The 17,270-nt window shown below is 42.7% G+C and overlaps 1 protein-coding gene across 1 annotated transcript; it reads left to right on the plus strand.

Annotated features, from left to right (window-relative positions):
- Nucleotides 1-801: 801 nt before the first annotated feature.
- On the plus strand, nucleotides 802-15,368 carry LOC310991509 (poly [ADP-ribose] polymerase tankyrase-1-like). The gene is made up of 28 exons (XM_083979237.1): nucleotides 802-1,555; nucleotides 2,394-2,618; nucleotides 2,903-2,998; nucleotides 3,584-3,620; nucleotides 3,835-3,910; nucleotides 5,209-5,229; nucleotides 7,347-7,441; nucleotides 7,529-7,595; nucleotides 7,740-7,926; nucleotides 8,092-8,213; nucleotides 8,441-8,532; nucleotides 8,682-8,760; nucleotides 8,880-9,051; nucleotides 9,667-9,746; nucleotides 9,885-10,030; nucleotides 10,239-10,404; nucleotides 10,530-10,749; nucleotides 10,857-10,966; nucleotides 11,097-11,285; nucleotides 11,513-11,759; nucleotides 11,891-11,973; nucleotides 12,158-12,278; nucleotides 12,384-12,481; nucleotides 13,119-13,193; nucleotides 13,324-13,429; nucleotides 13,611-13,797; nucleotides 13,914-14,070; nucleotides 14,176-15,368. The coding sequence occupies exons 1-28, from the start codon at nucleotides 1,099-1,101 to the stop codon at nucleotides 14,260-14,262; spliced, it is 3,798 nt and encodes a 1,265-aa protein (XP_083835363.1). The 5' UTR covers nucleotides 802-1,098; the 3' UTR covers nucleotides 14,263-15,368.
- Nucleotides 15,369-17,270: the final 1,902 nt, after the last annotated feature.

Here is a 17,270-nt window from a genome sequence, read left to right on the forward strand (position 1 = left end):
CTTTATGTCTTTATTTTCCAGGGGAGTGTCCTGAGATGAATGCTGAATTATCTGCTGCATCAGTTTCAAACATTTCACATTGTTAATCCCTTTGTCTCCTTTATCACCAGTATATCTAACACTGGTGGTAAATGTAACTCTACTGATTTATGTAGCAGTGAAAGTGGCTTTTTCAGTTACTGCATGATTGTTTTAATAAATGTCCATTGTTTACTTCACTTCTGACTGTTTGTCAGGTACAGTCTTCTTAAGGTAAATCAACTTGTGCATTAACAAGGTTACATCTGATGTTTACTTTGTCTAAAAATGTATTCTTGATTAAAAATTGGTCACTTAATTTATTCAGTTAGCCTATGTATTTGACATGTTTCGTTTTATTGAATTTTGTCAGTACGGTAAATTCTTTTCAGAAGGCAGGAAATGTGCACAGAAGATTACAAACAGTGGTAACTTTATGATATGATATCAATTTTATTTTTATTTTACATTTTTCAACACATAATGCAATAACCACAGTGCAACAAGATCAGTTTCATGTGATGCACTGACAGCTTTTGCTCATCACTCTTGCACAGTTTTGTGTAGCATCACATGTTAGTTGCACACCAGGCAGGAAGGACTGCGTGTGTCTTTTGTTATCCATAACTGACGGAAATGTTTTGGCCACAAATAAAAGTGGTTGTCACTGCCACCAACTGGCTGATTTGTATAATTTATGTCTCAAATGAATGAATGTCTGACCATAAAAGAGAAACTGCTACACAGCCCGGGGAAAACAAACCCGTTTGGCTGCCACAGCATTTCTGATGCAAGTGGCCCTCTCTGTGTGGAGGAGGATAAATGTGGGGACAAAACTAAACAAACTTTGGAAATTGATTAAAGGAATCAATATTTACCAGAGCTGCAGCACAGAGCATAACACAGATGTCAGTAGCGGATCCTGAGATGCGGTTGTGTGCTTTCAGATGTAAATAAATAAAAGCTGAGGGAGTAGTGTCCCACAGTCAGCCTCCTCTGAGTGTAAACAGCTGACAGGAAGCACGACCACTTTCACCGGAAAGGAGGAGCAGCTCTTGTTGTAGCCTGAGAGCTGCTGTAATGGCGGTGTCCCGTCGCTCCTCGCAGCAGCAGCAACAGCAAAGTACCTTGCAGTCTCCGCCGAGAAACAGCTCGCTGTCGGGCGCTCCTCCGGCCTCTCCGCCGATGGCTCTGCTCACCTCGGCCGTCGGAAGCCCGGAGAATGAGAGGGAGTGCAGCGGGGGCATTGACACGGCCCTGGCCTCCCCGGACCCGCTAGGAGCCCCGGTCCTAGCGAGCAGCGCCAGCTCCACCACGACAACCTCCGGCGGCGGCAGCAGCAGCAGCGTCTCCAGCCCCGGGTCCGGAGCCGCCAGCCCCACCGACGGCAGCAGCGGCATCGGCGGGGCCTTTCGGGAGCTGTTCGAGGCCTGTCGCAACGGGGATGTGTCCAGGGTGAAGAGGCTCGTCGACTCGGTGAACGTGAATGCGAAGGACATGGCTGGTCGGAAATCTACCCCCCTTCATTTCGCTGCGGGTAACGACGAGCTCAGCTCAGCTAACGATGTAGCAGCAGCAGCAGTTAGCTGTAGCTCTGTGTGTGTGTGTGTGTGTTTTGTAGCTAGCATGACGTCACGGACAGTTAGCTAACGTTGTTGTGTTTTGGTGAACGTGTTTACAGCTAACACATTATTTAGTTACTTTATCTCCTTAAAAGGTTGAAGAGAAACACAATTATCAATCACATCCGAGTGAATAGCTCATTAGCCAAACAGCTAACGTTATCTCGACATCCTGCTGTTTGTTTATCAAGCCGTCAACATTTCTGCCTAGTAACGTAAAGCGAGAAAACACGAACCGACCCCTGAGAAAAACAAACGGTTGATGTAGGATGTTGACATTTGTTTTGTTCAGACAAACCCAGGCTAACGCAAACTCAACACGGAATAAAATGTAGGCTACATTTGTTATGTACTGCGATTCTTGCCAACTCTGCTGACACGCAAGTTACAGGCAATGCTATGAAGTCAAGTCAAGCTTTATTTAAATACCACCTTTAACCAAGATGCTTTACAATTACAAACAAATATTGTTGCAAATAAATACATCAGGTAAAGGCAAAATGATATGATAAAAGCAAGCAACTGAAGTATGTTTACATTAATATTACAGCGTCTCAATGAGGACTGTATTTTATAGATCATTTATTTATCATATCTTTGACATGCAATTTTGCAGAAAACTCCATCTGAAACCTGGCTGCAGCTGTTATTATCGGAAGCAATTTTAATGTCAGGCTAACTACATTGTATGCACCACTCACAACTTAAAATGAAGTAAAAGCTCACTCTGAATGCATTTTAATCCTCTTCCAGGTTTTGGCAGGAAAGATGTGGTGGAGCACCTCTTGCAGACTGGGGCCAATGTTCACGCCAGGGATGATGGAGGACTTATCCCCCTCCATAATGCCTGCTCTTTCGGCCATGCAGAAGTTGTCAGCCTTCTTTTGTGTCAGGGCGCAGACCCCAACGCCAGAGATAACTGGAACTACACTCCGTTACACGAGGCTGCCATCAAGGGAAAGATAGATGTGTGCATTGGTAAGGAATGGATCCCCGCTGAGTACATCCAAGCACAGGGGCAACCCTCCAGATCTGTTAAATGCTTTCCATTCTTAAGTGTCATTAGTTGTAATCAAGCTATGGTTCTCCAAAAGTTTGACATCTGGATGCAAAAGTCTGACTTTGAGACAATGGTTGTTCAAGTACAGTATGTGCTTGTTGGTGCCTGGAAACAAATGTGATTTATCAAACACCCAGAAAGTATGTCCACCAACCTTTTTGTTTTGTAACCAACTCATGTCTTCTTTATCTCTGTCACTCAGTGTTACTCCAACATGGAGCTGATCCAAACATCCGCAACACTGATGGGAAATCTGCTCTGGATCTAGCTGACCCATCAGCCAAGGCTGTTCTCACAGGTCAGTGCCTCTAAGCTCTTACTATCCCATATTTATATTTCAGATATTTAACTAGCACTTTCACGACAAATGCTATATGATTGCAGGACCTATAGTTATGTCAGGACTTAACCCTAATGAACCCTCAGTTTGCAGATAATTGTAATTTAATGTTATGTTTAAGGGTCACATAAACCACATTTGTACAAAAGAAGATGTACACAGTTTTGTTTTGACATCAGTAAGCCAGGGTTACCAGGCTTTATGCAATGACTTTGTAGGCTAAGCATGACAACCACATTATGTGACCCTTTGCTCCTTTTGAGTATCACTGGAGCAAAGCCATGTAACTGCAGCACGTTAGTTTGTCAACAGCTTTTAATGCATCTTCTCTTTACCAATACCCCCAACATTTTGACCTGAACAAAGTGCAAACACAGTTCCGGTGCTCCCCAGGCATGAAATGATTCCCAAAAATAACACGTTACCCTCAGTGGAGGCCAAACAAACATGAGCAGTTACGGCTTAGAAATGACATGAAATGAGGAAAAAAAATACACCAAATGCTCACATTTGGCTCTGATATTCATGTTTATTTGCTTTCAGGTGAATACAAGAAGGATGAACTTCTGGAAGCAGCAAGGTGAGTATTAATCTGACTAGTCTTTACTTAGATTTCCTGTTGGCCTGAGCACATGAAGAAAGCATGTACAAACAAAAGCTATACTTGTTGTTCTCAACTTTTTGTTAAATCTATTATTGTGTTCTTATCGTCTATGAAATCCTATATAATGACATTGCAATTATAGAATTGAAGGGGAAACACTTAATGACAAGTCTTTTCCATGTCATTACAGGAGTGGAAATGAAGAAAAGCTGATGGCACTGCTGACTCCACTAAATGTCAACTGTCATGCCAGTGATGGTCGCAAGGTAAAGGAGCCATTCATACCACACCACACCAGACAGATAACTCTCAAAGCACTGTTGATACAACATGTTGTGCAAGTTTGCAAAAATCATCATTATTTTAAAAATAGCAAGAAGGTACCGGAGCCAGACAACCTGCGAGTAGTCTGATTATGGCTGGATTAGTTTGTGTGGTGTAGCTATAAAGAGGATAAATGTCACTGCATTTGTGGGAGGCTGCTAATGGGGATCACTGTAGTTTTTTTCTCTAATTATGCATGTGTGATTCTCTTTAGACCATTCTTGAAATCCATTTGCTCCTGTCACCTCTACTTTCACTCCACCAGCCTTGTTAATTGTTGACAGCGTGTTGAGGTTCAGCTTTTTGTTTCACCATAAAAAGCATATTTCTTGGCAGACGGTGACTCCTTCAATTCCAGTTGTTCCTTTGTTAATAGTTTTTCTGTATGCTTTATGCAGAACCCTTTCTCTTCTTCCCCATAATCACTTTTCCACATCAGGAGCTATTTGTGATCTTTACAAGCATCTGCTCAGTTCAGAAAACAATTGTTTTATATGACTGTGATTTAGTGTCTCCTGAACTTGTATGGTATTTGTGGCATATTTCTTTCCCCTATTTATTTGCAGATGGACTAGAAGTATAAATATACAAATGTTCACTTTTTATAGAACCCCCTTTGCATTTAGCATTGCAAAGTCAGGTGTAGGATTATTTTTGCATTTCATTCCCATGTCATGTCTGACTTCTTCTTTCCTTTTGCATTACTTTTCCTAGAAATAGTTGAGGTATTTCCTGTCTTATCTGGCAAATTGTGTTTTTACTTTTGTGAGTCGCCAAAAGCATAATCACCAACTCCACTGTGCCATAAATATCCATTGTCTCTAACACTACATCAGCATTCAGCTCATTTCTCTTATTCCTAACTCCATTTTCTTCAACAGCAGTCAAGTATTTCTCCCTCCCTGCCTCCTTCGCAGTAGATTTAGAGTTTGCATGCTCTAAGCCAGTGTGCCAGTGTAGATTTGGCTGGGTACCATTAACCAGCCCTTGCCTTTTCACAAAGCCCCAGAGAAAACCAAGGAGGAGAAGTCACACTTACCTTCCAGCTATTTACCTCTCTGGCCTGGTGTCACATTTCATTTCAAGCCATGTTTGATGGATCACACAGGGGTTTATAACTAGAGCTTGTGTTTCACAGACTTAGGAAGGGAGAAAAGAATTGCTGTGAAAAGCTACTGTCATTTTGTAATTTTTGTTTCATTTTGTTTTCCGTGTGACTCTGGCAACATTTGTCGATCAGTCAACATCCCAAAAAATGCTGGTAAGTTGACCTTGATAACGGCCACTTGATTGATGCACTGTTGTGATCTTTTTTGTTTTGTTTATTCCTTTTAATCCATTGTTTTTATTTGACCAATAAGCTGGCTGTCACTCGTTAATTGCACATCATGGACCTGGGTGTACGGGTCACTTATGTATCCTACCCTGATGCTCCTCTGTGTATGTGTATGTGTATGTGTATGTGTATGTGTGGTTGTGTGTGTCTGTGTGTGTGAGAGAGAGAGAGGGTGTGTGTGTGTGTGGCATGTGAGTCAGTGAGTGAGCTGGGTTGGTGTCTTGGTGACAACTCATCTTTTTTGGATTTGGAGAGGAGCTCAAAATGTCCACTGCCTGCTTCCTTCAGCGTCTGTCCTCTCCTCTGCAAACTCACCCACACTTCTCCAACTTTCAGTCACTTGCTCTTTTAGTCAGTTTCTGATTTGGCTTTTAATTCACTCATTCATTTATTGTTTTGATGACGATCACTCATGCATGCCTCAAGGCCTGCCCCTCTGCATTGTGTCAAACGAATCCTGAATACGTGTCTGTGAAATTTGTGTCTACTTCACATTCCCTGTTGGATCAGTTGGTATGCAACATGAATGGACAACATTTCACCTGTGGTTGTAGTGCTATGCTACCCTCCATGGTAATGACTTTTGATTGCTCATGTCATCCCACACTGAATGATGCCTACGTGATTCAAATCTTTCTGGTTTTTCACTGTGGCTTGAGATCTCACAGCTTGCTTTCTGGGCTTAACCATTAATATCGCTGCATGGTAATCCAATTGATTGATCGTCCCTTCTTTTGATTGTAAGCTTGACCTGAGCTAGACTTTTGAGTAGAGAACAAATGCCACTGAAGTTTGGATAAGTTTGCAGCTTTGCTTAGACTAACATTTATTTTTTCTTGGCTGAAATAAATGAAGCCATTTGATTTGATCCTCTAAAAGCTTGCAGAGATGCTTTCCTCAGAAACTTAAAGGGATACTCATTATCTACTCACCCTCATGTCGACTAAGGGCTGGGAGAAGTTTCAGAGTTATCCGTGGCTTCTCTGAGTTACAGGGGGGCTCAGCATAGCAGTGCATGTCCATATAACGGTTGCAAATGGATACCAACTGTCTTCGTAACAAAAAGAGGAACCGGGAAGAGGAGCTTCCGCTACAAAACAAGCTTGAAATATAGACTTATTTCATTTTTTTTGGGACAATTTTGCATTTCGGGGCTTCAATACAAGACAGACATTACATACGAGCAGCATGGAGGTATTTGGATGTTTTTTGGTGTGTCTTTTTGTTACGAAGACAATTGGTATCCATTTGCAACCGTTTTATGGACATGCACTGCTACGCCGAGACCCCCTGTAACTCAGAGAAGCCACGGATAACTCTAAAACTTCCCCCAGCCCTTAGTCCACATGAGGGTGAGTAGATAATGAGAAATTTCAATTTTGGGTGAACTATCCCTTTAACCTGATTATTGTAGCTTCATTGCATCCTGTTACGATTGGGGTTCCATAGTGTTTTACCAAACCTGAATCCAGTATTAAATCCACTTATAAAACCTAAATTCTACTAAAATGCATTTATTGAAAGTCTAGCTTTCAAGAATTTTACACTTTAGACCCAAAACTTGATGATTTATATTCAAAGCAGTGAAGGTTTGCCAGATAAATCTACTCTCCATAAGCAAGAGAAATAACTTCGTACTTACAAGATTTTTGAATTGTGTGAAAGTGGATAAAAACCAAACAGGCTATTGAATCCCAACCATAATACCTTCCCAGCTATTTAAAAGTTAATGTTCAGTCGCACCAGTGGATTCTTTCTTTCTTTCTTGGAAGTGGAAGTTGACATCAATGAGTAATGACGTTTAAATTGCTTGTCGTCAGACACAATATGGACAGCAAATGAATTTTTGCCGCTGGATTTGCCACAAACTCCATTGACCTTGCATCATATCCTCCATTCAGCTGCAACTCACCGAGCATAGCCTGCCATAGCACAATGCTTCTGGCCCTAATCTACCGCTTGCTCCCATGGCCATCGAAGGCATCACATAGTAAAGCAGTCGCCGATCAGCGTCTTGCTAACGAGCTTTGCTCTCTTTACAGTCGACGCCCCTTCACCTGGCTGCCGGCTACAACCGGGTCCGCATCGTTCAGCTCCTCCTCCAGCACGGTGCCGACGTTCACGCCAAGGACAAAGGGTGAGACATGATGGATGTGTGAAGAACCTAATCTGTCCTTCTGGCATTTTATTGTTGACATTAACCTGACTGTGCTGTTCCCTGCAGGGGTCTGGTTCCTCTTCACAATGCATGCTCCTACGGTCACTTTGAGGTCACCGAGCTTCTGCTAAAAGTAAGACACACAAAAGTATGGTATGATGTCATTTTCTGTCATGTTTGTAAATGTTACTGTACATTATGGATATCACACTGAAGCTTGATTTGAAGAAAATCGTGAATCAAATCGAAATTGTCTGGTGTCCTGCTCTCTCTCCAGCATGGAGCCTGTGTGAACGCCATGGACTTGTGGCAGTTCACTCCTCTGCATGAGGCAGCGTCCAAGAACAGAGTGGAGGTGTGTTCCCTGCTGCTGAGCCACGGGGCCGATCCCACCCTGCTCAACTGTCACAGCAAGAGCGCCGTGGACATGGCCCCCACCCCAGAGCTTAAAGAAAGGCTCACTTGTGAGTTCTCCTGAACACACACACAGCAGTTGACTTCAAAAATCCAAATCATCCCTTGCAAAATGCACGAGTACATTTCAATAAGTAGCCTGACTGACAACACTCAAAAAAAATCCAAGCATAAACCACATGTAATTGTCGTCAATTTTTTTTGCCTCCATGTAGATGAGTTCAAAGGTCACTCGCTGCTGCAGGCAGCCCGGGAGGCAGACATGGCCAAAGTGAAGAAGACGCTGGCGCTGGAGATCATCAGTTTCAAACATCCTCAGACCAACGAGACAGCTCTGGTCAGAACCAGCCTTCCTTATTGATTATAAACTCTGTTAATGCATATTTAAAAAAAAAAAAAAAAAAAAAGGTAATTAGAAGTAGTCTCACCAGCAGTGCACCGTGTGATGTTTATGTACAGATAGGTAGTTGTATGTGATCGACTTTTAGTTGAGTGGGTTTGCATTCACACAAAACATTTTCCAGGGTTGCTGATTTTTGATTCCTATGCTGATGCCTGTTTTAGCACTGTGCCGTGGCCTCCCCCCACCCCAAGAGGAAGCAGGTGACTGAGTTGTTGCTGCGTAAAGGCGCCAACATCAACGAGAAGAACAAAGAGTAAGTTCACATCATTTAGTTTTTGAATTTTTAAAAATTGGCAAGAAGAGAGGAAGTTAACATCACGTCTCAGCACATCAAGAGGGAAAGAAATAATAGCAACAAACGGTAAACAGTGGTAACATCCTGTCTGTTGTTGTGTCCTCCAGCTTTATGACTCCCTTGCACGTTGCTGCAGAGAGAGCCCACAATGATATACTGGAGGTGCTGCAGAAACATGGAGCAAAGGTTTGTTGTTACATTTTCAGATGTTCATTCTGTGCAACTTTGTTGTAAAGAGTTTTCAGAAATAACTGTTGAATTTGAAATATGTTGCTGAACCTCAACTCCACCTCCTCTGACTCTAGGTGAATGCTGTGGACACACTGGGTCAGACTCCTCTCCACAGAGCTGCACTGGCTGGTCACATCCAGACCTGCAAGCTGCTGCTGAGCTTTGGGGCAGACGCCTCCATCGTATCTCTGCAGGGCTTCACTGCTGCCCAGATGGGCAACGAGGCTGTACAGCAGATTCTTAATGGTAAACAGCCCTGCTGCTCCACTGAATGTTTGTCATGGTTAGCTCTATATTGTATAGCATGATAACACATAAAAACACACCCCCAAGCTATGAACTCACACTGGGCATTTGCGTGCTGGTGTAATCAGGAAGCAGAATGTCCGTTCTGCTGTAGAAAACACTTTAAATGAGGAACAGCAATGGCAAGAAGTAGCAGAAATGAAGAGGTGAAACCAACACTGCTAGTAATATGGCAGTGTAGGTCTCTCATTGCAGTGGCAAAGAGAGATTGGGTGTTCTCAAGGCAAAAGTCAAAAATGGTAACATATTAGAGCAGTTCAGAGAGCATACTTCATGAATGGTAAGAACCGTTCAGGAAGTAAATGTGCGTGCGCATCACTGTGTTCAAAGACGTGCGGGTTTCTCAAACTGAAACGGGGCCATTTCCTGAGGGTGGTTTGGATGCCAGGTGTAAACGTAGAAAAAGAAAGTAGGAAAAACAGTGAAAAAGCTTTTAAAACTCGCACATATTGTGTGGACGTGGCCTTAAAAATGTGTCTTTGGGGGAATGTACCAGATTTGCATTGTAATGAGAAAATTTTCACGCAAAGTATTCTTTTTTTTTTTCCCCCCCAGAAAACGTTCCCACACGTAACTCTGACGTGGACTACAGATTTCTGGAGGCGGCCAAAGCAGGGGATCTGGACACGGTGCAAGTAAGTCCACAGTTTCTCTTTGTAGTCGTAACTGTATTTGGAAATGATTTTCTCTTTCCAGTGTTGGCAGCAACACCTATTTTTGTATTATTGTATCAGTTGAGTTTGTGCTTATCAAGGTGTCTCTGTGTTTGGCAGCAACTCTGCACCCCTCAGAATGTAAACTGCCGGGACTTGGAGGGCCGCCACTCGACTCCTCTGCACTTCGCAGCAGGTTACAACCGAGTGGCTGTCGTTGAATACCTGTTGCACCATGGAGCTGATGTCCATGCCAAAGACAAGGGGTGAGTTCTCCAGCCACGTCTCCCTGATGATTTTTCACATTTTCTTCATGCTATATATACATCAGTACAGTGATGATTACTTCCCGAGTTATTAAAACATTTTGAATATTGAGTTATTTTGCAGCAGATACAAAGACAAAGTTTTAAGTTAGTCAACAACACCACATCTTTCTAACTAACTAGCTTCACTTGTGTTTTCCTCCTGCAGTGGCCTGGTCCCCCTCCACAACGCCTGCTCCTACGGTCACTATGAAGTGGCAGAGCTGCTGGTCAGACATGGAGCTTCAGTTAATGTTGCTGATCTGTGGAAGTTCACCCCACTTCACGAGGCTGCAGCCAAGGGCAAATATGAGATCTGCAAGCTGCTGCTCAAAGTGAGGCTCCATTTATTTATTATGATCTGTCACAAGTGTCATTTTGGATTAATTTGTGGCGTCTGTTGGTGACACAGATGTTGTGATGATGATGACGATGACGATGATATGTTTGACCTGTTCAGCATGGAGCCGATCCCTCCAAGAAAAACCGAGACGGCAACATGCCGCTGGACATGGTAAAAGATGGAGACACAGACATCCAGGACCTGCTGAGGGGAGACGCTGCCCTACTGGACGCTGCTAAGAAAGGCTGCCTCGCGCGAGTCCAGAAGCTCTGCTCCCCAGAGAATATCAACTGCAGAGACACACAGGGGCGCAACTCCACTCCTCTTCACCTTGCAGGTAGTTAACTTTACCTGCTTTGATATGATTTTGAAAAGAGTCATTGTAGATGCAGCTCTTATTCAGAGTGTCTTATTCATGCTCTGATTCCTGCTCCTTCTCCTCAGCTGGCTACAACAACCTCGAGGTGGCAGAGTATCTGCTGGAGCATGGGGCCGATGTCAACGCCCAGGACAAAGGAGGCCTTATCCCCCTTCATAACGCTGCTTCTTATGGGGTCAGTGGCAACAACGTAAACAAACAAACTCACTCCACTGCAGGAAACTTTGTTCATTTTGAATTTTCGCCATTGCTCCGGCACAGATGCTGACACTGACTTATCCTCTGTTGCCTACTCTTCCTCACAGCACGTGGACATCGCAGCCCTGCTGATCAAGTACAACACATGTGTAAATGCCACAGACAAATGGGCTTTCACACCCCTTCACGAGGCAGCACAGAAGGGTCGTACTCAGCTCTGCGCCCTGCTGCTGGCCCATGGAGCCGACCCCACTATGAAGAACCAGGAGGGCCAAACTGCTCTGGACCTGGCAACGGTAACATCTTCTGTCATCAGTTTAGGGCTCACTGTGAAAGTAGTTTTTCAGGCCTATGTGGTGGCCAGAGCATGTGTATTAAAAGCCCTAACCCTCATTTATACTTTTCACTACTTTTCACTTACTTATGTAGTTACATGATAATCAGACTGCAGTTTGCTGGACTTGACTGTAAAGAGAATCTCCTGGAAAATAAGTTTTGCTCTTTTCCTTTGTCTTCCGTGCAGGCTGATGATATCCGGGCCTTGCTGATGGACGCCATGCCACCAGCTGCTCTGCCCAGCTGCTTTAAGCCCCAGGCCACAGTGGTCAGCGCCTCTGTCATCTCCCCCGCCTCCACCCCATCCTGTCTGTCGGCCGCCAGCAGCATTGATAACCTGGCTGGGCCGCTCACTGAGCTGGCTGCCGCCGCCGCTGCCGGCAGCTCGGGAGTGGCAGATGGAGCCTCAGGCACGGACCGCAAGGAAGGAGAAAGTGAGTTTATTGCATTCATAACATCAGACACCAGTCGGTTAACAGGGCTGGTGAATGAAAAGTGTGTAAAAACACTGTTATGACATAATGAATTATTTTTTCAATCAACCTTGAACACTCTGTTTTCACAGTGACGATGCTGGACATGAACATCAGTCAGTTCCTGAAGAGCCTGGGTCTGGAGCACTTAAGGGACATCTTTGAGAGGGAACAGGTCAGCTTCCACAAAAAACCCCAACATACAGTATATAGATCTGAACTGCTAATCAATCAAACCTATAAGTGTAATGATATTTTAATGCAGTAGTTTTACAAAAAATGTCCAACAGCACAAGACTGACTTGTGTTTTCTGGCTCCTATAAATGTCTCGCCCTGCTCCCTCATTTCTTTTCTCCAGATCACCCTGGATGTGTTGGCAGACATGGGTCACGAGGAGCTGAAGGAGATAGGAATTAACGCCTATGGCCACAGACACAAGCTTATCAAGGGAGTTGAGAGGCTGCTGGGCGGCCAGCAAGGTGAGGAGGCGTCCACGAGGGAGGGTTTCTATGATCGCTAAGTCATCAATGCCAGAAATGTCAAGACTTTACAAGTAGTAAAGTTAAACTTTGTTTACTTTTCAGGTGCCAACCCATACCTGACATTCCACTGTGCCAATCAGGGCACCATCCTGATAGACCTCGCCCCCGACGACAAGGAGTACCAGTCTGTGGAGGAGGAGGTGGGTGGAGTTGACTGCCAAAATGTTGAACTATCCCTTTAAGGACAAATTGGCCCATTGCCATAATCTCTATAGCCTTAGGACTAGGTGCAAGCTATTCTTAGTACGCTATGAGATAATAACAGAACGTTACGAGACGGAGTTGTTTTTAAGGTGAATTCATGTAAAACCGTTGATAGGCGTTTCCGTTGGGGCAGTTTTCCGGCAAGCAGACTCTGCATTTGCCTAAAACAACAACTCTGTCTGGTAACGTTCTGTTATTATCTCATAGCGTGGTGAATGTGCAGGTCACAACTTGTCCCCCAGAGCGTTTTGGAGTTGTTGGATTGTGTATTTGATGAGTTTGATGAGGGAAACCAAGAAATCCCATGAACCTCTGTAGCGTAGCTTTGAGCAGCTCATGCCTCTGCTTCGCCGTTCTAAAAATAGCTTGCACTGACAATTGAAGGTAACAAACCTACTCATAAAACTATTATTGTTATATTATATATATATATATTATTGTTATTGTTGTTATTATGTAAATGGGCCAATTTGCCAAAATGTTGAACTATCCCTTTAACTGCTGGGATTTTGCAGTTTAGCAGTTAATAGTGAGTCTGACGCTAACATGGTGTTTCTGGTGTATGTCACTCAGATGCAGAGCACCATCCGAGAGCACAGAGACGGAGGCAACGCTGGTGGCGTCTTCAGCAGATACAACATCATCAAGGTGTGAACAAGGACTATTTCTTTAACACACACTATTAGTGAAAACACACAGCCATCATGATCACAGCCATATGTCGAGGTGTGTGCCAACACCCAGGATCTTGTGTGACATGTCATGTTGTGCTCCACAGATCCAGAAGGTGGTAAATAAAAAGCTGAGGGAACGTTACACCCACCGGCAGAAGGAGATCGCAGATGAGAACCACAACCACCACAACGAGCGCATGCTGTTTCACGGTAACCACGCACCCTGTGTCAACATCTGTTTGTTTTGTGTATCAGCATCAGTTAAGGTCTCATTTCAGTACAAAAACTACTAACTTGAATTCTTTATCCCTCAGAGATCTGTTTGTAATCATGTTCAGTACTACGTGTCTGCATTACTGTATATAATATCATTCTGTCCCTGTTTCTTCAGGTTCCCCGTTCATCAATGCCATCATCCACAAAGGCTTTGATGAGCGCCATGCTTACATAGGAGGGATGTTTGGAGCAGGGATCTACTTTGCAGAAAATTCTTCAAAGAGCAATCAGTATGTCTACGGCATCGGTGGAGGCACAGGCTGCCCAACGCACAAAGACCGCTCCTGCTACCTGTGTCACAGGTAACTTTGATTGACACGATCCAATTTCAAAAGTGCAGGTTCAAACAGAACCACAACACTGTCTCGATTGCAGTATACTATTGTCTAACTTTTCATCTCTGGCCTTGAACTTGCAGGCAAATGCTGTTTTGTCGAGTGACCCTAGGGAAATCCTTCCTACAATTCAGTGCCATGAAGATGGCCCACGCTCCTCCAGGACATCATTCAGTAATCGGGCGGCCCAGCGTCAACGGCCTAGCATACGCCGAGTATGTCATCTACAGAGGAGAGCAGGTAAGTGATCCATCTCTTCCTAAACCCTGCCTGTAGTCGGTACAGAAAAACATCAAACGCCTGCTCTGTCATGTTGACTAATGTCATGGTGTTTTCTTCCTTCAGGCCTTCCCAGAGTACCTCATCACCTACCAGATCCTTAAACCAGAGAGCGCAGCCCAGGCTGCTGCAGGAGCCGAGCAGAAGTCGTAGTTGTGTTACATCACGCACAAAGACTTGATGCTTGTTATTTTCTCCTTTGTATTGCAAATGCCTGAACACCTTTTCTTTACCAAGCACATTTCCAGTTCTCCTGTCCAGTAGAACCCATGGTGACCAGTGCTTTGTGAGCAGATATGCTGTATAATACTCTCCTACTCGTGGTGATGACACCGTTTTTTTTGTTTTTTTTTCCTTTCTGCATCGGCTGCATGTCAATACAGAAGCATGTAAGGCCCAATAGCGTGTGTGGGTTACTCCCCCCCCCCCCCCTCCTCACCAATCAGGAGGATGCTTGTAGAGACTTTGAAGTATCAGCATTAACTCTGTGTCGCCTCATGCCTTGTGACTGTGGAGAATCACTCACCCTTCACCTCTACACACACACACACACTTGTCTCACTGTCAAAAGCCTGAAATCTGTGGACTACTACTTCCCCACTGGATATGGGTTCATCCTGTACAGAATGGCCTCTGGTAACTGTGATTTTAATGCTAACGTATAATAACACTACCAAACAGGTAACACTGCATTGTTGCCATTGTATGCCTAAATGCTGACTTTCCAAACTTTGAACCTAACGACACTACAGACACTGAACTGAAATGTTTTTTAGCGGTTTTATTCAGGGCTGGACACATTCGATTGAGAAAGGCTCTCTGTCAAATCACAGGAGTTGAGACCGTTTTATTGTCATTACAATATTGATTTGTATGAGAGAATGTGTGATCAGTAGCTAAATGCAATGTAAGGCATCATAATTACACGAGACGTGGATGTTGTATATTAAACGCATTATATATGACGGCTTCAAACAGTAGAGCTGGTATATGTTGAACTGTGCTTGTGATGCCTTACAAGTCATAAAGGCACCCTTCTGTTACCATGGTCTTACTCACAGACATCCCACGCATATGGATTTGCACTTTTACATAGAAACCTATTTAAGTTATTTTGAATTTAAATTGCAAATATGCAGGAAAAAATATTTGTACAGGTTGTGTAAATGGTTGTGTATAACTGTTGCTGTTTAACAGTATCTTTGAGTTCAAATGTAAATGACATCAGATTTTTTTTTTCCTTTCACGCCTTCTTGATTCTCCCAACTTTTTTTTAAAAATAAATGTTCCATTAACAGCTTCTTGTTGTGTGTGTTTTCCAAAAAAAACCTAGTTTGTATTCACTGTATATAAAATATAATATCACATTAAAAATAGATGCTGTGGCATGCAGATCTTATCTATCTATCTATCCATCTTTATACCAGAGGTGTCAAATATGTGGCCCATGAGCCAAAAACCGCCCGGCAGAGGGTCCAGCCTGGCCCTTCGGGGTGAATCTGTGAAAATTACATAGAAGACAGAAGAGGCATAATATTGTTGAAATTGCACATATTTTATCAAGAAATTTCAGGTTGTTCATAATATGTTTTGTAAAAGGATAGTACACTAACTGTAAACATCTTAATAATGTACCAATACAAAGGGACAATTATTTTTATAGGTTATCTTTTTTTTTTTTACCTAATTGCGCTACCCTCAGAAGGCCGAGCCAATCAGCGTCGCCGCTGTGATTGACACAGCACGTTGTCCAATCAGGGACCTACTGGTGCAAAGCCCCGTCACTACACCAACTGTCTGTCAACCATAGACTGTCAACGCTTTTATTGTCCTTCTAGACTTCCTCTCAAAATGTCTAACTTTCACAGACAAGCTCTCTTAGCATGGAAACTTCTTTATGTTCACAACTTTTCCCCTCATAAAACCCTCCTATGGAATAACAAAGATATCACAGTAAAAAACAAATCTATCTATCTTCCTTCCTGGCATACAAAGGGCATATCTTTTATTATTGACTTATTTGATAAACACGGTAATCTCCTTTCCTATAATGATTTTCTTAGAACCTTTGAATTTCCTATTAGATTTAAAGAATTTAGTCTTGTATGTCAGGCGATTCCTTCTGGTATCATACAGTTGATGAAATGTCACCTTTCATACAGCACAAATGGAAGAATTGACCCTAAACTAATTATTGATGGTCGCCCTCTCCTGGATAAAAAATGTAATAATAAATTCATACGTAACGCCATCCATGTTAAAAATAAGTGTTCTCCAAGAGGGAAATTCTTCTGGGATGAGTTAATTTATGACGTTAAATGGAAAAAAGCATGGTTACTGCCTTATAAGTTTTGCATCTCTAATAAGGTCAAAGAAATACATCTTAAAATCTTACACAAAATTTACCCTTGTAATGCATTCCTATCTAAGTTTATGGATGTGAACAGTAAATGTGTCTTCTGTGATGTAGAGGAATCTATCGCTCATGTATTTTACGAATGTTGTGTTGTGCATGATTTTTGGATTGACCTGAGAAATCATTTTTCTAACTTTCTTAGTGTCTCATACCTGTTCACCAAAAGAGATGTTCTTTGTTATTTTTCTCATAACAACAAGTCTGTTGAATTCATTACCAATTACTTAATTCTCTCCTGTAAATTCTTTATACACAAACACAGATTTCTCAAAACTAAACCGAAGTTTAAGGTGTTTCTACTTGAATTCAACTTTCATTTTAAGTCTCTCAGAATTATAAATGACAAAAAAAATGATCTATTTCTGCAGTATTACGACAGCCTGATGAATGTCTAATCTTAATATTATTTCTAATGACTTTATGGATTTTTGATGATCATAATCTTTGTGTACTCTGTATTCTATGCGTGACCAATGTATGTACCCTTTTTCTTTTTCTTTTTTTTTTCTTTTTTTGTTTTTGTTTCTCTCCTCTTCTAATTGTTATTGTTTTGTTTTTTATTACCGTATCGCCTGACTTTTACCTTGTTCCATATCTATTTTTTGTCTTAAAACGATATTGTACTCTACTTGCTTGTCAATAAAGAAAAAAAAAAAAAAAAAAAAAAAATAGACTGTCAACGCTACTACTCCCGCCCAGCTCCCGCCCAGCCCAAACGCTTACAGGGGAAATGAGGCCAGACTCT

The sequence above is a fragment of the Trachurus trachurus genome, assembly GCF_905171665.1.
Source record: "Trachurus trachurus genome assembly, chromosome: 9".
In the NCBI taxonomy this organism is placed as follows: Eukaryota; Metazoa; Chordata; class Actinopteri; order Carangiformes; family Carangidae; genus Trachurus; species Trachurus trachurus.